The 23976-nt window shown below is 38.7% G+C and overlaps 1 protein-coding gene across 3 annotated transcripts in view; it reads right to left on the bottom strand.

The window, feature by feature from the left end:
* The window catches only part of LOC130912213 (metabotropic glutamate receptor 4-like), a 355496-nt gene that overhangs the window by 12105 nt on the left and 319415 nt on the right, over nt 1–23976 (bottom strand). For 2 of the 3 annotated variants that reach the window (XM_057830131.1, XM_057830130.1), the window contains exons 8-10: nt 16833–16969; nt 9310–10245; nt 472–718 (exon numbers count right to left, since the gene is read on the bottom strand). In XM_057830131.1, the coding sequence (XP_057686114.1) occupies nt 472–718; nt 9310–10245; nt 16833–16969 (1320 nt within the window). The remainder of the gene's footprint in view (nt 1–471; nt 719–9309; nt 10246–16832; nt 16970–23976) is intronic. The other variant, XM_057830132.1, reaches the window with a different exon arrangement.

Below are 23976 nucleotides of genomic sequence, written 5' to 3'. Positions count from 1 at the left end.
GTTCATCTGGTTGGCTCAACGCACAGCGACGGGACGCCGCCCCAACCGCAAGAGTTTATTGATTGATTGATTAATACTATGTGTTGCAATCACATTTAATATTGTGTTAAAATTTAATGTTAGAAATTATGAACTGTAAAACAGAGTCATGCTAATGTGTATTATACACACCCACACCCACACATGTACACTCACTTCAATTTTAGATATACTATATAAGGGTTTTGTTGAAGTATTAAGGTAATTATTGATGTTTCACGAGGAAAACCTTGGGCCGAGATTGACAGGTATGGTAACTTTCTTAGAAAATGCCTACTTTTTATGTCACACGCTGCAGAAGTACAAAAAAAAAAAAAACAGCCATGAATTATTTGCAACTTACAAGACTTCATCACGTGTATTATAAAAAATACTCCGTAGGACATTACAGCTGTCTAAATGATTAACTACATCTGGGTAAGCAAGACCAACCTTGTGTTTCCAGGCTTTCACAGAGTTCTGACTTTGCTTCCCCGTTGGGCCTGAGCGCACCTTTTGGGTTGAACTTGTTAGACATGGTGGCTGCAGTGACCACAGCCTTCAGGCTGCGCTTGCGCTTTGGTACGTTCTGCTCCGGATGAAAGAGAACCACGTAGACTTTGGGCATGTATAGCATTCCTAGAGAGACGGATGCACTGAGGCTGACAGAGATGGTCAAGGTTGTGGTCTGGATGTACATCTGCATTATAGAAGAGAAAAAGCATAGCAAAGACATGAGAAGAATTTACCAGAGGATCTTTACAGCATACAAGGAGCGTCAGAAAAGTTGTTTCATGAGGCACTTGTCAATTATGAAAATTTTCAACCAGTGAACAGGTGTTGTTTTCGTTAACGATGACAATAACAAAAATATTACTTGCCAACATTTTTTCATGACAGTGTCGTGACATTGAGGAGTTAAAGACATGCTTTGGATGACAAACATAATCTGACGAGACAAAAATTCGACATATGTTTCTGTCATATGTTTATAATGTGTGACATTTGCTTATTGTACATGTAGTTAGTCAGCCCGCGTCCTAGCCATTTTTGGTTGTGTCACTCATTTGACCTTTAGCGCATACACTCTCCTGTCTCCTGACACAGTGAAAAAAGGTGACGGGTGATAATGGCAGCAACTGCGCAAGGATACATGGTCATTTTTCAAATATAATCAGACCGAAAGAAAAATGCTATACAATGTCGCAATGGGGAGACTGGACCACAAACCTGGTAGTAAGCTGCAACAAAACCACTTATCTGAAGCAATACTTGAACGTTCCCAACGCTGATATTTATTGAAAGGTAAGTTGCAACAATGATGGTAGCTTTGCATGTAATGCAAAAACTACCATCTATAATATTCCATTTTTTCCCCCTTCAATAGTGTTTCTTCGGCACACTGCCCAGCCAAAATCATTTGACCCACGACACCATTCATACACCAGCTCTCATTTGTTTGACACCGCAAAAATGATATTTCACCCCAAAATGTGGGTAATGCACAAGAAATAAGAGCGTCCTTTGGTGTGTGTCTATGCTTCGTTTAGTTTTTGCCCTTGGAGATTTAGACCAGAGCAGGAGGACTTTTGACTTGGTACGGCCAGTGACAGCTGCAGCTTTCAGGTGGGAGTCTGATATACAGCTACAAGGTACAAAAACAAAGCAAAACATCTTTACAAAACACACATTTTTTTGCTTTGTTTTTAGCTCTTGCTTTGCTTTGATATGGCCATACCATCTCTGACTTGCAAAGAAAATACGTATTTTGTAGAAGGTATTGTACTGTATACTATTACATAGATTTTTGACATAATGCCTGCGTCCGTCTTGAGTAATATTTATTATCCTCATACAAAACTCCCAAACCAACATTTTTTTTTTAGCAATGTCAGCACTCCAACTGTTGTGATTGTAGCAGTGATGGCTCATCACACCAGTGTCAAACATGCAGGCCAACATTTATAGGCTATATGCAGTTATTTGCTTCTTGTCATACCACGGCAACAATTGCTGACAACAACATACAACAAGTAGAACTTCACTAGTATCAATTATTGTGCTTTGTAAAAAAATAACGCATGAACTTATATGTATGAATTCTGTTGTATTAACAATCCAATTTTGTGCGCAGGTAGTCTTGTCCGCCATTTTGTCTCCGATCGTTTTTTTTTTCTTCTTTTTTTCGCGTAAACAGTACCTTATTGTACCTCACAGCAGGGGTCGCGTTAACCGAATATTATCCGTCGTTGACCGGTTTTTTAAAACGGTGACGGAAAAAACTGAAGTTCGTCCGTCATTTTGACAGGTTGCAATTCACACCCACCCCAGACCACAGGGTGGCGAGTGAGCATATTAATTAGCTATTGTCTCTCTTAATGCATGACGTCGTTGGCTATTCTGTCAGAATATTGTAGCGTCACCGGCGTCCGGCGGCACCGTGATTGACACATCAACGCGAGGTTCTTATTGGTGCACCCAGTGTGCCAGCGCGTCATCCAATTGGTGGACTAGATTGCCACCTGTGTTTAGACCCCAATCACATGACGTCAAAACTCCGCCCCCCTGACTGGAGCCGCCATATTATCCGTCAGCTGGTCGTGTTTACACATTACCGCTACGTACATGCCTCCTATTATGGCGTGTTTTTCTGCTCGTTAACATTAATAATCAAAATGGTGAAGGCGTGTGTGGCGGTTGGTTGCAGTAACAGAGAAGATAGACGGAGAGACTTGAAGTTCTACCGTATTCTGAGAGACCCGAAGTGGAGAGCGAGATGGACTGCTGTAATTCGACAAGAAATCTGGGCACCAAACGATCACCACAGACTATGTAGTAATCATTTTATATCTGGTAAGATGCATTTAATATATATTTAGAAGATTTTAGGCTGACAACCACAATTACGATCATTGTGTGAAGTTGGTGATTGGGGTCTATATAGTTGCCTCTTTTTCTTTGGGGGCGGAGTTGTTATTTTGTTGGTGTTGTTGGCGGTAAGCAGAGTAAAAAGAGGGAGAAAAATACCACGACTTCCGTGTCTAATTTTTCGCCGCCAAGCAAGCGTTACAATATTAATTAAAAATGAATGAAAACTAAATACATTTGAATATGTCATCATTATCATTTTAAAAACTTAAGTGATGGGTAAAAATAGATTATGACCGGATTTTTATGACCCTGTCAGTCAAAATGACAGACAACGAAAATGTCAAGCGCAACCTCTGCCTCACAGTATCTTTTGTTTTTTTTTTTACTTTATTTTATTAATATGACCGTTCAGTCCTTTGGCGAACCGTGTATTGGATTGTAATGTTGACTTTTGTTTTGTGATGCATGCTTTTATTTTGGCACAGGCCAAGCATAGAGCAGGTAGTAAACATGCGAGTAAGAGCGCATGTACTGTACACATGAAGAAGAACGTATTTGCGTACACGAAGGAGAGCGCATTTGCTCCCACCAAGAAGTCGCGCAGCCGAGTGAGAGAGAGAGAAGAAAGATTACAGCTTAGCTCGCTATTTAGCTAGGACCTAGCTCCAACGTCTTGGCGACAGGGTTGCCACCAGGGGTGAAAGTGGTTAGAATTTCTTGCCGGAACTCCCCGACGTGAAGGTCGCCACGGAGCCAGAAATGTCATTTATTTATTTTTTATTTTTTTCTTGGGGGGGGGGGCAAAACTATTGAAATGCAAAGAAAACTGTTTTGGTCAGTTATTTCAATAACACATACAAAAACTGATTTTCATTAAAAATTGTATTTTTTCAATGATTTGCAAAATAAAAGTTAACAAAAACAGCTATAACACCAACCCTCCATCTCCTAATTTTTATTTTCCCTCATTTCCTCACATACTAAATGCCAAACCTGAATTTTAACTACTTAAGAACATAGGATTTACTAGTATATTAAAATTAAAGATAATGTAAACATTTACTTTTTGTTGTGTTTTTAATAATAAAGATATAAGTAGCATACATTCAGAAAAATAAGTACAAATGACATATTATACAGATTGAAATGGAATATATTTTGAAGATTGCACAAACATTGACATTTTTAAATCATAAGGAAATTAATAAGTAGCCTAACATAATTGAACAAATATAAGTCCCAAGTGCACATTGACAGCTAAGATGTTCTGAACCTCCCCATCAGAGCAAATAAAATTAAATATGATAAATAATCCTCCTCAACTCTTTCCTTGCTCTTAAAGACTTGATCCATTGCATTCGCACATTGAAGTGACTCGTCATCGTCAGACTCCGATAACTGCAGCAGCTGGGAAAACCTCCATGCCGTCCTTGGAATAAAATAAATGATAAATATCGATGGAAACGGATTACGCTACACAAGCACTTTCTTATGTTTGTTGTTAACACTTGTGTACGTAAATCTGATGTTGGTAGATTGTTTTCTCCTTGGAGATGAAATGCATGTGTGGCAGCTTTGTTTTTTTTTTAATTTATTTATTTTTTTTAACATAGCGTTTTGACAGTTGCCGTCATATTTTCGTAATCAAAGCACCGTATACCAGAACAGCGTTCCGGGCCTGAATCTTATACCGGAACTGCGTTCTGGCCCTAAATCTTATACCGGAACTGCGTTCCTGACCGTTCCCGCCCACTTTCACCCCTGGTTGCCACCTTTCAGAAATAAGAAATATGGGACAACCCCCTCACGCCCAAAGCTGTACAGGCAGAGAAAAAAAGGGACATCTCCAAAACTCCTAGACTGCATAGAAATATATCCATTTATATTCCGTATTAGTTCAACACGGAACGCAGCATTCAATTTCCAATTTCAGATCGTTCCTTATTTTAAGGGACAGGTGGCAACCCTACTCGGCGAGGACAGTACAATGACCTATCATGCATGTTATTGGATAGTTATTTTGAAAATTAGGGGCAGTTTACGGTTTAATTCCGATTAACACGGAAATTCGGATTACGTCGCCAGTTTAGTAATGGAACATGTTCATAACCCGGGGAGTACCTGTATTTAGGTCTCAGTGATAGAACTGCCCTTTGCCATGATGAAAGCTGTTGTGATATTGCAGATAGCAGCATTAAGTGTAGCTAATGTTGTTGCTGGTGCGTCATGCTAATACACACAATGTGTGAGAGTGCCAGTAGCTACATAATCTGCCAGGTAAGATGACAAATACAAAGTGGAAGCGGTGAGTCATCATTTTCCATCAATATTCCTGGTGGAATGGCAGTGCTATCCCCTGAGAAGATTAAACATTGCCTGGGGTAGAGTCACAACACCACACAGACCAGAATCAATGCGAGAATCAAGACCCTTGGCCAATTCCTTCAGCCATTGTAAATGTAGTGATGGGCAAAATTAAGCATCATGACATTGTCTTTCATTATGTCAGTCAAAGGTTTGTTACTCTGTTTCATTCATCTTTGCTTTCTACTGAGAGCTGCTTTACAGCTATAGTCGATTAAATCTTAAATTGCTTTTAAGAAAACTCAAAATCACACAGTTTGCTCAACACACTATACATTCATATGTATTGTACAAACTGTACATACAGTACATGCAAGCAGGCACATCATGTGAAATCAAAGATGGTTTTGCAGTGTTACTGAATTTTGCTTGGGAATACATTTTCAAGTCAAGTGACCTAGGGACCTATAGTGTTTTGTTTCGACAGATACTGTATAAGATACATAGAAATGCTTGTAATCCTACACAACTAACATAGCTTGTCAAATGGAATATTTTAACTTTTTCAGTCCATACTTTGATCTATACTTGTTGAGAAACTGCATATAATTAATCCAAAAAGGACTCAGCAAAGGTTAACATCAGACTTCCCACTTGAAGCGGAATCAAACACACAAACACAGAGGAGAGAATTATCTTCACAAGAGCCTTGTAATCCCTGCAGCAAAGGTCTGGGCCCATCCACTCATCACCATGATGGGTAGTAACACGACACAAGGCTGATATATACGACAAACAATAGTCAAGTGGCCATTTTCTTTACAAGGAGGCACACAGGAAATATAAGCTCTCAAGTGGAGCACTGACTTCCAGCAAGTGCAAATCTAATCAACTGCCCTGCTGTCTTTCAAGTTTCAAGAGAACTTTTCAAACAATAATTGATTTTAAATTACCTTGTGGGGATTTCTATCTTTCAAAGATCATATTTAGTATGGGTGCAACTCATCAATTTCGCGAAGCTCCGAAACAATATTGATTCTTTGGACAACAGTGTGATATTTACTCATATTAAATTCAGATGCTTTAACAAAATATTATGTTCACATTCGACACATTGAGTTACATTTTATCTAAAGCAATAAAAATGAATTTATTATATATATATTTTTTATTGTGAAATATTTAAAAATTTGAATTTAACGCATTCTTGTTAACAAGACGGCATGTCTAAATGATAACGATATTGACTGATGATAGAATTGGGCGATTTGGCACAAAAAAAAAAAAACAACACAATTTCATCATTCATATGATCCCATCGCGATATAATTTCACATGTCAGTTTGCGCCTGCATATGGATAATATATTCTATTAAAATATTTCACAGCTGATCACTGAGGTTGATCCTTATCGATGATTTTTTTTTTTGTTTGTTGCTGTTTTGATACGATTGTGCTTAAAAGAGCATTATGTCAGATTTGCACTTAAATCATTCAAGAAAAGACCAATATTTTAATGGACATTAAAGAAATATGTTTTTGGAAATACTTCTTACAGGGTTATCAACGGTTAAGCATTTTAAAAGTCGATACTCAGTCCGTTTTCGTCGTTATTGATTTGACTGTTTATAACAGATCAAGTACACAGCCCACACAGTACACATTATTGCATCCCTCCACCTCTCAGCCAATTATGAGATAAGTTCTTTGTCTTCGTCCAGGTTGCCAGATCTCTGTAAGTCAAGGATATGCATATACAGTATGTTATGCACTTGTACAACAAGTACCTTTACTTATAGGCCTACAACAAGAATGTGTACTTAATTGTACCCACCTATGGTAACTTGTGCAACAAGTAAGTGTGACTTATGTGTACTCATAGACTTCATAATATATTGATGGGACACGGGGTGCGGGGCCGATTAATAGGGGCCCTATCTCCGTCAAAGCTGACCGAGTGGAAACACAGACAAAGAGCTTTTTACATTAAACAGTCTTGTGAATGAATGCTTAAATCCCTGTATTCTCAATAGATATGGACGTAAAACAGTCTTGATTCTTAGTTAAAAGCAAAAAAAAAAAAACAACAACAAAAAAAAAAAACCAAGCAGTTAGCCTTTATTCTATGTAAATATGTCGAATGTCCTGCTGGTTCTTGAGCCACTGTGGCGACGCCTTATCACCACAAAGAGCTTTTTCCGCTGAAAATTCTTGTGAATAAATGCTTAAGTCCTTGAATTATTTATAGATATGGACGTAAAACAGTCTGAATTCTTGGTTAAAAGCAAAAATCCGGGCAGTTAGCAGTTATTTAACGTAAATATTGCAAAGTGTAATGCCAATGCTGTCGCGGCTAATTACCATTGATTTTTTTCACAACTTTTGAAAATGCATGCGATGTACGAAAAATATATTCATTACCTTGAATCCTCGAACAATATCACTCCTGAGACAATCCTTCCTGTTTGTATGCCGTACAGCTTTCATACTTTTTCAACGTAAATCCGGCGTTACATCGCTGCATGTGACCGACTGCTAATAAATGAAGTGGAGTCTGGGGTGGCCCCCTTCGGGAAGGCGTGACGCAGTGAATGGCAAAAGTGTCAGGTCAATCATTATGAAGTCTGTGGCCTGCGTGTAATTTTGTGTGCTTGCATTAAAAGCAGGTGTACTTGCACAACAAAAACTTGCATTTGTACTACAAGTACATGTACTTGTACAACAAAAACTTGTAGTTGTAATACAAGTATGTGTACTTACGTGTACTTAAATCACCAGTATGTGCATTGTGAGGTGGGGGCTGCATGGAGGACCCAAAAACAGGGAAACGGGGAGGCGAGGCAAGGTGGAGGTGAACTTAAAACGGTTCTAATGATAAACACAAGTCCAAAAAAGCAAAGTTCAAACAAAGGGTCAGGGAATCAAACAAAATGCTTCAAAACTTACTTAAATGGCGAGAATCAGACCATAGGGGATTGACACAGGAACAGACAAGATGCTCAGATACACTTAAAATAAACACTTAAATGGACACACAGATTGACAATGACCCAAGAAGAAGTGAACACAAACTAGGAGCTGAAATACACAGACTAGTGAGACAATGAGACACAGGTGGTTGAAAGGCCACAATGGGTAAAAGCAATGGGTAATAACAATGACCAGTCACACCAGGGCAAAATCTTAACAAAACTCAACTCAAAGCACGACTTGTGTGTAATTGCGTGTACTTTTGTTTACTTGTACTACAATTACATGTACTTGTACAACAAAAACTTTAGTTGTTGTAGTTGTAATACAAATACATGTACTTATACAACAAAATTTTGCACTACAAGTACATGTACATGCATGTACTTGTACTAGAAGTTTGTGTACTTGTCTGTACTTAAACCACAAGCATGTGTACTTGTGTGTACATGTATCAAAACTACGTGTAGTTGTACAACAACAACTTGTACTACAAATGCATGTACTTGTACTACAAGTGTGTGTACTTGCGTGTACTTAAACCACAAGTACGTGTACTTGTGTGTATCTTTGTGTACTTATGCTTTAAGTACGTGTACTTGTACAACAAAAACTACAAATATGTGCACTTGGATGGTCTTGTACTACAAGTGCGCTTACTTGCGTCTACTTGTACTACAAACACGTACAGTATACTTGTACTACAATTACATGTATTTGTGTGTACTTGTAACAAAAGTACATGCATTAGAACTAAAAGTATTTGAATTAGAACCAGCATGGAGACTTGCGTGTACTTGTTAGCCAAGTACTTTTACTAGCCTGTACTTTACTACAAGTGAGTGTACTTGCGTGCGCTTGTACTACAAGTATACTGACCAGCACTTCAAAACTACCCACGCAATTTCTTCAGAAATTGCATTTTATAACTTCTGACTGATATGCAACATTGGTATGCTGGTATAGTATGCAACTTGATTCTGCGTTTCGACTCACTTATCTTGCAGCCTAAAGGGGAAGGGAATGTTGTTCACTCCAATAGTTTGATCTTGGTTTCAGTATCATATTTGGGCACCGATATTACATATTGCCTCTATAACCATTCGACATATCCATCTAGATCCTTTTCGCACCCCTAATATTTACCTTGTCTGCCGATTGTGAAGTCCCAAAGAAGATGGGGATGAAGGCAAGCCAGACGATGCAAGTGGTGTACATGGTGAAGCCAATGGGTTTGGCCTCATTAAACGTCTCCGGAACCCCTCTGGTCTTGATGGCGTAAACTGTGCAGGTGACCATCAGCAACATGCTGTATCCCAACAGACAGATGAGAGAAAGATCCGAAATGTCGCACTTTAAGACTCCTCGAGCCATATCGGGATTAGCTGTACGTTGGTCTTCGTAGTCGATGATGGCTTGTGACGGGTCGACACCAAACCAGATGCACACCCCGAGGAGTTGCACTGAAATCAGGCTGAATGTGATGACTAACTGTGAGGCTGGAGAGATGAAACGAGGGGCACTGACTGACATCTTGCCTTGCTCGAAAATCCTGTAGATGCGATTTGTCTTAGTGAGCAGGGCTGCATAGCTGATACTCATGCCCAAGCCAAGGAAAATCCTGCGCAGTGAACATACAAACACATCAGGAGCAGAGATCATGAGGAATGTTGTGGCGTAGCATAAGAAGATACCAGTCAGAAGCACATAGCTTAGTTCTCGACCTAAGGCCTTAACAATGGGTGTGTCGTTGTAGCGCATAAACGTGACGACCACAAACATGGTCGCCATGATGCCCAAGACTGCGATGAGGACGGGAATGACAGCCCATGGGGAACTCCATTCAAGCTTGACAATAGGAATGGAAATGCAGTCGGTGTGGTTGTCGTTGGGCCGCTGGTCAAAAGGACACATCTTGCACGTGTAAGTGTCTGCCTGATATTGGTAGCCATCACAGTTCTCGCAGTGCCAACAACACGGAATTCCTTTCACAGTCTTCTTACGCTGGCCAGCTCGGCAGGGTTGGCTGCAAATGGAGGCGGGAACTTCTTGTGTTTCACCTGGCCACTGCATCTCATCTGCCTGAAGGCAATGGAAAGAATACAAGATAAGTAACAGAAATTATCACTTCATATCTCTACTTTGTCTTTCTTGTCCTACTTTAAGGATTATTGCAACCTGGTAATTTGACTTAAATTATTTATTAGCTTCATACTATTACTCTTTATTATTAATATACTATGGGTATTAAGGACTGCCATGGTGCAATTGGTAGCTTGAGTTGTCCTGGGACCAAAGGGTCAGCGTTTCGATTCACGTCTATGACTGCCCAGTGTCACAGTGCCCTTGTGCCCTTGGGCAAGGCCCTGAACCCTATCTTGCACCCATTGGGTTGGCAGCACCTTGCATGGCAGCAGCACCATTGGTGTGTGAAAGTGTGTGTGAAAGGGTAAATGTGTGCTAATGTAAAGCGCTTTGGGTATTGTAACAATGTAGATAAAGTGCTATATAAGTACTCTCCATTTATGGGTAGGGCTGTCAAATTTTTAAAAATTAATTAATCGTAATTAATTGCAATTCAAACCATCTCTAAAATATGCCATATTTATTTGTAAATTATTGTTGGAATGGAAAGATAAGACACAAGGCGGATATATACAATCAACTTACTGTACATAAGTACTGTATTTGTTTATTATAACAATAAATCCACAAGATGGCATTAACATTATTAACATTCTTTCTGTTAAAGGGATCCAGGGATAGAAAGACTTGTAAGTCTTACAAGATCAATGTTAGTACAAGTTATAATAATTTTATATTAAAACCCCTCTTCATGTTTTTGTTTTAATAAAATTTGTACAATTTTCAATAAAAAAATTAGTAGTTTGTTGACGTCGCCGAGCAGTGACGTCACATAGGGCTCCCAGTCGTTCCTCCACAGTATTTAACTATGTAAGCTAGTGATTGAAATACACCACAAGGTGTCAATGGCGAGTTTTAAATTACTTAGAAATCAAAACAATGAGTGTGTTTTGTCCCTCGACTGATGCCGTAGTTCCCTGTTTACTGGTCCATCCACGTCATTTGAGTGCTGGCTTCACAACTTACAAGACCTCTGATAGTTTGTATATTGTGACAAAATATTGCCATCCAGTGTATTTGAAATCCTAAACGAAATGTTTGAATAGAGTTTGACCAAAGTCTGAGTAAGTTTTCTGTGTATTTGGCATAGCTATTTTGATTTGGATCGCCAGTTCTCTTTGCATTGTTGTTTAACTGTGTGATAATAGGGGCTCATTAATACAGATTGAAGCCTTTTTCTTTTTGTGAACATTATTTTTTTTCGAGGGATAGGAATATTGTTTTTGTTGTGCTTTTACTAAATGATATTTATGATTGTTGTGAAGGAGTTGCCGAAGCTTGTGCCAATAAACGGTGTGGTCCAATGAACGCCTGTGTCACTCGCCTTTCTCTGCCTCTTAGCACTAAATTTGCAAAAAACTGCGTCATTGTAATCTGTTTGAGGCAATGCATGAGTGGGTCATTCAGCGCATGCGTTAAATGCGACAAATATTTTAACGTGATTAATTTTAAAAAATTAATTACCGCCCGTCAATGCGATAAATTTGACTGCACTAATTATGGGGTGATGTCGATCATGATCGAGAGCAAAAGAGGGATTTGTGCGTATATATTTCAACTATTTCACACATTCAGTCTGATATATTTACTCACTGCTGTTCTATTATCGTCTTGAAGCTTATGCACTGACGTGGCTGTCACCATTTTGTAAATAAAGTATACTTTCCTCCATCTCATTAACGATAAGGTTGGAATTTACTGTTTACACTTTGTCGGCAAGCTAGTAATTTTTTCTCACGTGTTAAGCACAGCCTCATCCTAGGGGGCGGATATTATGGGTCATTTGCATAAGACCGATAAAAACACTGGCACCGGGTTGCTCAGGGCTGGCCTGCCAGAAGAATAAGCTTTTTCCTTTTTTGCAGCTCCGAGGCCAAACTCTTGGAGTGTATAATGGACCTTTTTCTGATTTTTTTCTTTTGTACTGTAGTCCATGTTTTATTTATTGTTTGCATTTTAATTTTATTTGCTGCTCCAGGATTGTGTGTCATCATCCTCTGTTCATTTAAGAGAATTAGAAAAAAAATCTGGAAAAACACAGTGTACTCCAGCTATCTTTGCCTCGACTTTGTTTCTCTTCAAACATTTTCGTGCACAAGTCCGAATGCATATTTGAAACACTAAAATATGCATTGTGTGAGAGAAAAAAATCAAATGCACAGTTAAATATGCTTGCTCTTTAGTGTTCATATAAGAAGTTTAAAGAAAGATATAATAACTATGCAAGAACTGCTGATATATTACAGAGGGACAATCTTCAAGCTTATATTAACACCATTCGGGGGAATGGAATATAGTATAATATTTGTATGTATTATATATTTGGGCAAAAGTAACACGAGACATTGATGTCTGTATAATTTAGTAGAATACCTTTGCAGTGTTCTGCAACAAAAATAGAGCACCTAAGGGGTTGAGTATAAATGATTCACAACCATAAAAATGAGCAATGCTCATTGTGCTTGTGGTAGTTTGAGGTTAGCACTTGCAACACTGCTGGTTCAGATGTTTCGCTGAGAAATAAACTGGATTTTTATTGTACTGATGATGCCAAACGTTAACATTAAATCAACCCATAATCTTGATTTGCACTTTTACATCTTTAAAGTAAATGTTGTTTGTGTTAGAGTTTATGAACTGTTGAGATATATACCATAAACAGTAAGATAATTATTCCGACAGGCATTCACCCATGCATTTTCTGTGCTACTTGCTTGTTATAATCAAGGTGGAGGATCAGCTAAAGCCTAACATAGCACCCCAGAAGTGAGTTACTGTATATCTTGGACTGGTTGGCTGCCATCTGTAATGCTTTAATGCTTTAAAAAATAAACCAAAATTTCAAGTTTCTATATAACCAAATTTTTAAATAACCTTTTACATTTACCTGAGTCATTTTTTGAAAAAAAACAAAAAACAAAAAAAAAAACCTACTTTTCTAAGAGGAGTTTTACCACACCATACTTTTTACTTTTACTTAAATATTTGTGAAGAAAAAATGCTACTTTTACTTCGATATTTTGGGCTACACTAGAGTCAGCTATACCAATCAGACGTAACAATACAGCCACATGACCACACACATGATTGTAGTCGGAAGTCCTGTGATCACGCCGACCTGGTCAATCACGTGGCGTCTTTAAAGTACCGTAAAAGATAAACTGATTCACATACTGTAGATCGCTGCCGTCGACATGACTCGATAGGGCAGCTTACAACCTCTTCCTAGTTTTTATGTGGCACCGACAGTCCACGGAAAACAGGAGATATGATTGTTTTAAATTCATGGTATGAAATATGTTCTCTCCACTAGAGGGCATGCATGCTGTTTGGATGGGTGATGTTTTAGTTCTGTAGATTTTTTGAATTTGGAATGAAGATTTCTAGCTATATTTTTGGGCCTAATATGGTAATGTAATAGGACATAGTACAGTATGATAAGAACATATAAATGACTATAAATGAAAATAACATAAGAGTTAAAAAGAAAAAATCAGACATTGTAAGCTGTTATTCTTAGTTTATTCTATTCGCATCACCCCATTTTTTATTCTGTTTTGTTTTTTTAAGTTTTTGGATGACCACTTTTACTTTTACTTAACCCTTTAAAATCTGACGTGTTGGCAGCAACACGTTTACGCATGTGTTGACACGTCCTGCGCACGTATCATCTTTGAAGCCTCGTCATGCTGTAATCACGTAACTGACATGCCGCTGGTTGGTCCGTTTGAAAGTGCGGAAATTGAGGTCCATGCCCGTTTAACTTGAAGTCAATCAACCAAGTAAAAAGGGAGATGTCATTTGAGTTTTATTATTTTATTGCCCTCATAAATAAACATTAAAACACTGCATGGACCATGTGTTTCTGTCCATAGTTCCACCATTTCTTGTCCTTTTCCTAAACTGAAAGCACCACGAAAAACTACATATCCCAGGAGCCATTGTGAGGTCATGGACGTAATGTGAAACTTTTTAAATAAATTGCTGAGCGAGGCACCACCTAAGGAGGTGAGTTAACGAGCGACGGCCGGTTGTATTGAGCGAGCAAATGAAACGTGCAGAATGAATTGAAAACTAAATTTAGCCCAAGCTAATGCATTTTTTCATCAACTTTAGGAAGAGGATGTGAAAGATTTGTCGTTTTCTTTGGATGAGTCGGCGAATGAAAAGAGTGAGTGTTGCGCAAAGGGTGAAAGGAGGACGACACCACCTGGAAATGTGAGCAGTGTGACCTAGCACTGTGTCTTGTTCCACGATAAAACTGAGTGGCATGCCTGAAAAAAATTTAACTGAACTGGTTTATTGGAAGTATCTTTAAAAATACTTTTTTGAAGGTTATATTTTTTTCAGAGTCAATCTTTTCAATTTGTATATAGATGTGTGTGTTCGAGAAATTTGATTGTATGTATTATGATTTGATAAGGTGATGGGTGCAATACCTAACCTCACAAAGACATATTCTCTGAACCCTTTTTGTGTTGGATGGTATATATAGATTCATTATTTTGCACAGTTGGTCTACCCTATATAACCTGTTTTGACCATACTATGCAGAAAGAAGAAAACGCCTGTGACCATACCTGCTGTTTCTGTTGAATGATCAAATACAAAACTTTTCAGTCTCATTTTTTAAGTTGAATGTTTATCCTAAAAAGTTGAATAAATATATAATATTATAAAGCTTTAAAATGGTTCATTGAGCATGTTAGGTTGTCAATAGGACATCAATTGGTGAGTGAAGAAAACAACAGTTTGGACATAAAGGTTATGGTGTCCTGAAAAAAGGGAGCCAACCAGGCCATTGTGAACATTTTTTTCTTTGAAATATAAAGGCAACATCTAAGGAATGCAAAATCGGACAAAATAGGCCCAGACATTAAAGGTTAAGTAATATAGTTTAGATGTAACGCTACCCCTACTTGAGTAAAAGACTCCATTTTGTTAATGGCCTCAAATCAGTTCTAAAGCCTGAGTTATGCTTCTGTGTTGCGGTGACGGCGAAGTGACTACGGCGTCAATGAGCATTCAATAGTTCTGCGACAAGGGAACGCGTTGCTCTGTAATTCACCGCCAAGCCACTAGAGGGATGTGGCGTTGTGTTTGTACACGGTTTTGGGGGAATTGTCGACTTCCTCTAGTTTTCTTCCGCTAACACAACGATGCCAACGGAGAAAAAAATAAACAATGCCAACGGAAATGGAATGCTTGAATGTGGTTCTGCATCTCATCAACATTGAACAACAAATGTTGATCATACAAATATTGAGGTGCAGGCGACGCAGAAGACTGTTTCGGAAGTGGTCTGTCCAACTGTTGATGCCGCACCGAGACTCCGAGACACCGGGTGGAAGCCAGCAAGCCGTGGTGGCTAGCTTTAAACCAGGGGTGTCCATACCGGTCCTCAAGGGCCGCTGCGGGTCCTGGTTTTTGTTCCAACCAATCGAGGACAGACTGTTTAACCAATGACGTTTCTGCTAGAACAAGCAGCACCTGACTGCAATCAACTGATGGCACTTGTAAGACAGTTGGTATAAAATCCAGCACTCACCGCAGCCATATGTGGAATAGTTTGGACACCCCTGCTTTAAATCGCGTCGAGCACTGTGTCCAGCGTTTTGTCCGAGGTCTAAAAAGCATTGTGGACAGCCCTCAAGCCCGATTTTTTTGCCGTGTCCTACAATCAGCCAGTGAGAAGCCATAGCATATTTCTGGTGGCTATGCGTTGGAAGCCTTGATGGTAAACACGTTATCATAAAAGCACCGAGGCACTCTCAATCAGTGATGATGTATCAAGTGTTTGAACTGTGTGTTAAAAAATAAACATCAAAACAACTCTTTGACACCAAACCTGTGCTTTATTCTTCATATACTTGAAGTGTCAAATGTAAATAAGTCACATACTCACAGCAAACATATGTAAAAAAATAAATGATGAAGTCCACCAACCAAAAATACGACATAAAAGTGATAAAAAACTGGCAGTTTTTGGCCGACCGCTTCGGGTGGCCATTCGCTTCTGAACACACACATACTTGTCTTGTTGGTTCTTCCATTTTACCATGCAATTGCTGACCTTGTTATTTGGCAATCTTCATAATGTCTTGACGAGACATTGTAGACGTTGTCGTACTTGCTCTTCGATGATACTCCTGTCGGCCTGGTCCATTTTTGCGTGTAGAAAAACAATGTTTGAAAATGGCGGTGATTTCGTGCTGAACCAGAAACAGTCTGAGCGGACCAATCACAGTCCATTTACGCCACGTCACCACGCGTTGACATCGCACAAGTCAAGATTTTGTTGAGGTGCACAGCAGGCTACGGCGGAGGGTCGTAAATCGGGTCTGCCTTGACGGCGCAGGTCTGCCGCAGAAGCATAACTCTGCCTTTAGACCTTTCTGAAACTCTTTCATACAAAACTCATTAATGTGGGAATAAAATGCCCCCTAATGCATAATTTCTTTCAGTTAAGCATTAAGAACACTCAATACAATGCAGACAAAAGAAGTGATTTTAGAGATCCCTACATCTAAGTGCAGCTGGTCGGTCCAGTGTCCAATAATTTTGTATTCTGTGGTGTTATTATTGATCTGGTATTGGTAGATTTCATATCGGCCAGGTGCATCTCCATTCACGTTGAAGACCACAGGCGTGCCAGCGATTCCTGCGGGTGACAAAAAAAAAAAAAAAAAAAAAAGTGTTATCGTAATAGGGCATTGTCGTGCATTGCCTAATTCGTGATGTGCAAATTCAGAAATTCACTGTTGTTATAGTGCCCAGACATTAAAAGTATTGATTATGGAGGACCAAAACTGCCAAAATTTATAAATAAATAAAGTGGAAATAAAAATGACATGCATTAGCTAGCCGATCACTGCACCTGCATCCCGATTGACCAATAGGTGAATAGTTCAACACACTCAGGACCGCCTCCATTTTTGAATAACATTTCTTTCTGCATGTTCACGCCGACAATTAAAAATATAAGTACAAGAGCAAAGCGCTTTGATTGTTTAACATTTAATTTATATATTTTTATGTATGTATATTTTTATTTGTTTTTTTAATCCTTTTTTCCTATTTTTGTATGTATATTCATTTTCATTTATATTTTATTTTTTGATTTACAAATTAACTTCCATTTTTTTTTTTTTGAAATTTATTTTTAATCTTTGAATCTTATTTATACATTTATAGTAATTTTTATTTTCAATTGTATTTATTCATTTTTAAATTTGGCAGCTTTGGTCCACCATAACTGAGCAGAGTTTTTAGAGGGTTAATAATAGGACCAAATAGATGTTGACAGCTCGTCTGTCCTGGTTATTTGACAAGGGTCCGCACAGCTGTCTGTTCATGTTCCCATATCATTTTACACGCCTTCGTGCCGCTTATTGCCCCATCGCTTGTTATCTTCAAGGTTGTCCTCAGTGTGCAGACAAACGACAGCACTGATTTTAATTACCACTTTGAGGTCTCTATTGAGGTCTCGTCCCTCTTCTCTCTGTTTCTGAGCAAACCTTTTGAACCCTTCTCAAGCGTCACAGAATTGTGGAGTAAGAGAACAAAAGATTCAGGTTCAGTGATCAGCCTACATCTCGCTGTGAAAAGACCCATTAGCACCATCCTCACTTGTTTGTGCTGACAACTGCAAAAGCTGAAAAAAGACCCTCACTAAGAAGGCCTACAAGAGTTTGGATGCATTGCGATGGCATTTTAGTGACTTCCACTATGCTATGTCATTACACTTATTCAACATTGTCCCACTGTTCAAATATATAAGAATATAATCGTGCATCAATGTTGGCAGATACAGGTACCGTATTTTCGGACCATAAGTAGCAGTTTTTTTCATAGTTTGGCAGAGGGTGCGTCTTATACTCTGGAGCGACTTATGTGTGATTATTTACGGTCGGGTCAGGCCGACTTCTCTCTCCCTAACTTTTTAAAAAATAAATATCTATACATATATTTATACTAAAACGATGTATGGATGTTAAATAAAATAATTTGGATTGAACAGAGAAGGCGCTGTGCATGCCTGCGCACGTGAACGCAGTGGCCCCGCTCTTCTTTGAATCTTCCCCTACCGCCCTGCATGGTGCCCTCTGCGATTATCCTGGTATTTCCTTTTTGATATGGAGCAGCATAGGAGTGAAAAACAAACTAAAGACTGGGGAACTGAAAAGCAAAAAAACTGCGGTAGGAGTGGGATATGGAAAGGATTCAAATTGCTATACGGAAACTGTGTCGGCTTCGCTGAATGTAAACGAATGTGGCGTTATTTAATTGTGTAAATGCATTTACAATGATCATAAAAATATGTAGACTATTTAAAAATTGAGAAAACTTGCGTTTTTTTTCTGCCAACTCGAGGAGATTAAAATAAATGTCAAATCCACTATCTGCCTGTTAGAACAGACACGCAAATATAAAAGATATAAATGTTTATTGAATATCCATCTTACAGTCTTGTTTAACTGGGAGATTTCGTTACAAAAGACAGGATTTAAGTTGTTATCATTATGCATATATGCACCGGCATCGTCACAAACGTTGTCACACAAAATGCAACCACGCATCGCAGCCCTGCATTTCCGCCTTCTCCTGAGTCCTCACAAATAAAACATAAAATATAGGATTTTTTTTCGGGCTCGTGCCTACAAATAAAACATAAAATTTTGTTTTTTTTCTCGGGCGCGTGCCCACAGATAAAACATAAACTTTCAGGTTTTTTTGGGCTAGGGCAAGGAAATCAAGTTAATTGATCGGGCTCGGGCTCTGTTGGGCTTTAATACCTGTGGGCCGGCCGGGTCGGGCTGGATTTTTTAGGCCCAATCTAACTTCTAGCGTCATGTAATTTTAGCATACCGTACACCTATTTAGCCTGTTGTTCTCTCTTGTATTTTAAATTGCCTTTCAAGATGACATGTCTGTTCTTGGTGCTGGATTCTATCAAATAAATTTTCCCCCCAAAATGCGACTTATACTCCGCTGCAACATATATATGTTTTTTTCCTTTTCATTGCTCATTTTTTGGCTGGTGCGACTTAGACTCAGGTGCTACATATAGTCCAAAAATACGGTATTCGTTGGAAAACTGATTTAGCATCAGTCATTCATATTTTCTGAAACAGCACTAACTCTTTTACCACCATTGATGATGCTAGACCAGGGGTTCCCAACCTATTCCACTAAGGCACACTGTGGGTGCAGGATTTCATTCTTACCAAACAAGATGACAACACTTTTTCCCCAATCTGGTGTTTTACAAGTGCAATCAGTTGATTGCAGTCAGGTGTGGCTTGTTTTAGCAGAAGCCTCATTGGTTCAACTGTCTCTGCTGGATCGGCTGGAACAAAAACCAGGACCCACAGTGTGCCTTGAGGACTGGGTTGAAAACCCCTGTGCTAGACAATCGTGCCGTTCAATCGTCCTTCTGCTATGAATTGAAATGAGTTTATCACCAGCAGACGTCCAATCAATGTGTTTATCCATATTGTTGCTCGTTTAATGTTCACAAAAAGGCACTTGGACACGCCACAGTTTTGGCAAAATATTTTGTGGACTGATGAAACCAAAGTTGAATTGTTTGGGAGTATCACACAACGTCACGTGTCGAGGAAAAATAGAACAGCTCACCAACAGCAACACCTCATCCCCACCGTGAAGCATGGTGCAGGGAGCATCATGATTTGGGGCTGTTTTGCTTACTCGGGACCTGGACAATTTGCAATCATTAATGGAAGAATGAATTCAAAAGTTTATCAGGACTTGAATCCCATTGACATGCATGCATGTCATGTGTCATGTGGCAAAGACAGCGATTCATGCTAGACATCCCAGTAATCTGACTGAACTACAGCTGTTTTGTCAAGAAGAATGGGCCAAGATTAGTCCTGATCAATGTGCCAGACTAATCTGCAGCTACAGGAAGCGTCTGGTTGAAGTTATGCTGCCAAACAGGGGGCCACAAAATATTAAATGTGATGGTTCACTTACTTATTTTCCCCCCTCCTGCCATTGTTTGCATGCTATCCTCATGAAAATACGAAAACTTGTAAATGTTTGGGTGGTTTTAGCTAAAGCAAGTTTTTTCATCTGAGTGATTTTGACAAAGATCAGATCACATTTGATGGTGATTTTATGCAGAATTGTGAGAAATTCCTAAAGGTTTCGATACTTTTTCATAACGCTGTATGTATGTATGTATTTAGGTATGTGTGTATTACATATATTTATAGATACATATATTACATTTTTTCATCTGGAGAAAATACTTTTACTCCTTGCTTGTAAATTTTAAAGCAAGTAATTTTGTACATTTACTTAAGTACAATTTTTCCTTGGATACTTGTACCTTTAATTTTTTCACCTGTATCTGTACTTAAGTAAAAAAGTGAGTACTTCATCCACCACTGCATATTACCGCTTCAAACATTCTGAGTCAGGAAACATATCAAAAGTCTGTTTTAATATTTTCAATGTTCGATCCCAGTCCAAGTGCATTGGACGTCTAGTGAGAAAAGAGGCATGGAAAATGAATGAATGAATGAAGACCCAAACGGCTCCTTTAATAAGTGCGCAGAGAAGTTAAATAACACTTTCTTCTGATTATGACATTTATGCACCCATCTTTGCAAGTCTGGCCTCTTTAAATCTGTTTAATTTCCTCCAATAAAGCCTGAGCCATTCACAAGGATATCCTTGTTACAGAGATCCGCATACTTCATCCAGTTACAACCAAGTTAAATCAGACTTGTCAGCAATAACGTCTTAGGAACGAATGTTCGTGCAAATATTTAATTGTACAGCAGTGCTTTACTGCCTTATTAGAGAATTATCCCATAAAAGACAATACTCTGCTATGGAAAGTGCATCAGCAATAATTCAGCATATAACCAAAGATCACTTCCATTAGTATCAGGAAGGACATATCACAAGAAACATTGGCACTTGACAGTAAAGCACAACTCTAGGCCACATTTTCTGACAGGATATTTTATATATTTTAAACAAATGAGGAATGACCTGCTTACATCATAATAAGGTGAGCACTGTTTTGTCTTTGAAGACGAGGCCCCTTGAGTTTCCTCTCAACATTTATTATAGTTAAGAAGTTACCGCTGCATACAAAAGTGTCACATAAACCTTTTGTAGCCGAAAAAGGTTGGCTGCATTATTAAAGAGCAATATCAGTTTTACTCAACCCAACTTAAGTCTGCTCTTTAGGAGCTCAGTTAGATCTTGCAGAGCAAACCCACTCTGACAGAGAAAACTCTGCACATCCCGTGGGTATTTATAGTCCTTAGAAATTGTTTTGTCATTTACTCCTATAATTCCCATCAACTCTAATCCTTCCGGCTGCCAACCTCTGGGTCCCATAAGGATACTGAAGACTAACATGCGCTTCCAAAACTAATTCTAAATTCATTTTTTGGAAGGACAAAACTAACGAAACCTGACCTCACTTGTGTCCCTTGGTGATGCCATGTCTGCGCAACAATAAAAGCACTGCTGTTTTTTTTTTTTTTTTTTTTTTTTTGGGAGAGCGAGTTACCAAATTTCAGGAACTAAGTTAAAGAGCATACGACATGAGAAAAAAAGTCTTAAATGGCATTATTATGTGAATTAGAATCATATTTTGAGACGATTCGACTATATAAAACAATTTAGCAAAGCGCAGATGACGAGAAATTAGTCTTTTAATCTGCTGATTAGCCACGCCTACCATTATAGGGCTTTAGTGTCCCCAACAGGTGGATGACGTCAGCGGGAGACTGGGCTCATCGGTTTTACTATTCAGCCCATTGAGGGGGAATTATTCAGAACGAGGAAAACGCGGCGAAGAGAGCCGCAAAACGTCATTGTTTCAGTCTCTCTACTCCAATATTTTTACAGGATATTCTTTTTATCCAAGTATTTATCCCCAATAGCTATATAAATGGCTTGAGAAGGACCAGTCAGCCCGTTGAGGGGGAACTATTCACAACCAGGAAAACGCGACGAAGAGAGCTGCAAAATGTCATTTTATCTGTCTCTTTACTTCAATATTTTTACAAGATATTCTTTTTATCCAAGTATTTTCCCCAATTGCTAAATAAACGGCATGGTCATGACACTAATAACAGTCTTGTGCTAAATGGAATATGAAATAATAAAAATGCCTTTATTCAGGACGACATGGCAAAATTACTCCATAATGGTCAAAACTGTCGACTTCACCTTTACTGTCGCACCTCCCGAACGATATTTTATGACACCTAAATCGGACATACTGTATGTCATTTCCCTTCCCCGGCTTCGGAGAATGTAAACAAACCAAAAGGAGTGACAGCTAGCCGACATGCTAACCCGAACCGAGTGATGTTTCAAAGTCTTCGAAGCGGAAAATCACACATAACTCGCCTGGATTATTTGACATGATGACCGAGTTGTCGATTGTTTTTGCGGATCGGCAAACCGCCCGGCGGAGAGCAATTTACAGTTCGTTCCCCGGAGGAGGGTGGCTGCAGTTGTTGTGCAGCTAACGTGCTAATGTGCATGAGGAGAGCTTTTTACGTGCCTATCAATGATCAAACGTAAGTAGTCCTTTATTTAAAGAAAGTTTGTAGTGTTTACTTTGTAATAGCTGTATTAATATTTGACATAATACTAAACAAGATGTTTACTGACTTCCTCCTAAGTCCAATTGTCCCACTGTAGTCGGGCTTGTTTTGGCCAATGTCCACGGTGAATGGGAACCGTTTGAAACTCCAAAAAGGCGCATATACCTGTCCCTCATACAGAATGATTTTTCTGCAGCCGTTTGGCTGGCGTGATGCGAAAAATAAACGTATTAATCCGCAAAATCAGCTGAATCCTTCGTCCTCGTACACAACAGTACGCTGTATAGTGAAGAAGACGTCTTTACCGTACACGTCACAGCGCCCTCCTCCTCAATGCAAGACCGAAGCCGGAAGTCACTCATTTTCATGGCGCGGTATTCAAAAAACTAAATAAATGTAGCAATCGCTTCCACACACATCCAAGCGGTCAATATCTTTCAGGAGCATAAAATACCGCGTGTATTATGAAATAAACATGCTTTTTCGTGTCACATTCACTTTAAATTATTCAAAGGATTAAGAATTGTGTTGAAGATTTTTATGTACATGTAGGAGGAGGTACAGCAGACCCTCATGATACGAGCGCATTCTGTTCTGCGACTAAGCTCGTGATGTGAATCGTTAATATCGTGAATGTATTTTCTTGAAAAGAAATAAGTGAAATCCAGTTAATAACACTTCCAGTGGTGGATGAAGTCCTCACTTTTTTTTTTTTTTTTTTTACTTAAGTAAAAGTACAGATACAGGTGCAAAAAAATTTGAAAAGTAAACGTACAAGTATCTAAGAAAAAATTGCTCAAGTAAAAATACAAACGTATTTGCTTTAAAATGTACTTTATAAGTAAAAAGTAACAGTGTAATATACGTAGATACTGTATATAAATTTATATACAGTGGCGGAATGTACTTAAGTACATTTTTGTGTATCTGTACCTCACTTGAGTACAAATATGAAATGGTACTTTTTGCTTTTACTTCACTACATTTTACAGCAGGTATCTGTACTTTTTACCTCACTACTTTTCAAATTGTTGCCTGCGTTACACGTTTCTTTTGTTTGTTT

Source organism: Corythoichthys intestinalis, chromosome 2 (genome assembly GCF_030265065.1).
Source record: "Corythoichthys intestinalis isolate RoL2023-P3 chromosome 2, ASM3026506v1, whole genome shotgun sequence".
In the NCBI taxonomy this organism is placed as follows: domain Eukaryota; kingdom Metazoa; phylum Chordata; class Actinopteri; order Syngnathiformes; family Syngnathidae; genus Corythoichthys; species Corythoichthys intestinalis.
This window is presented reverse-complemented; position numbering and strand designations above follow the sequence as displayed.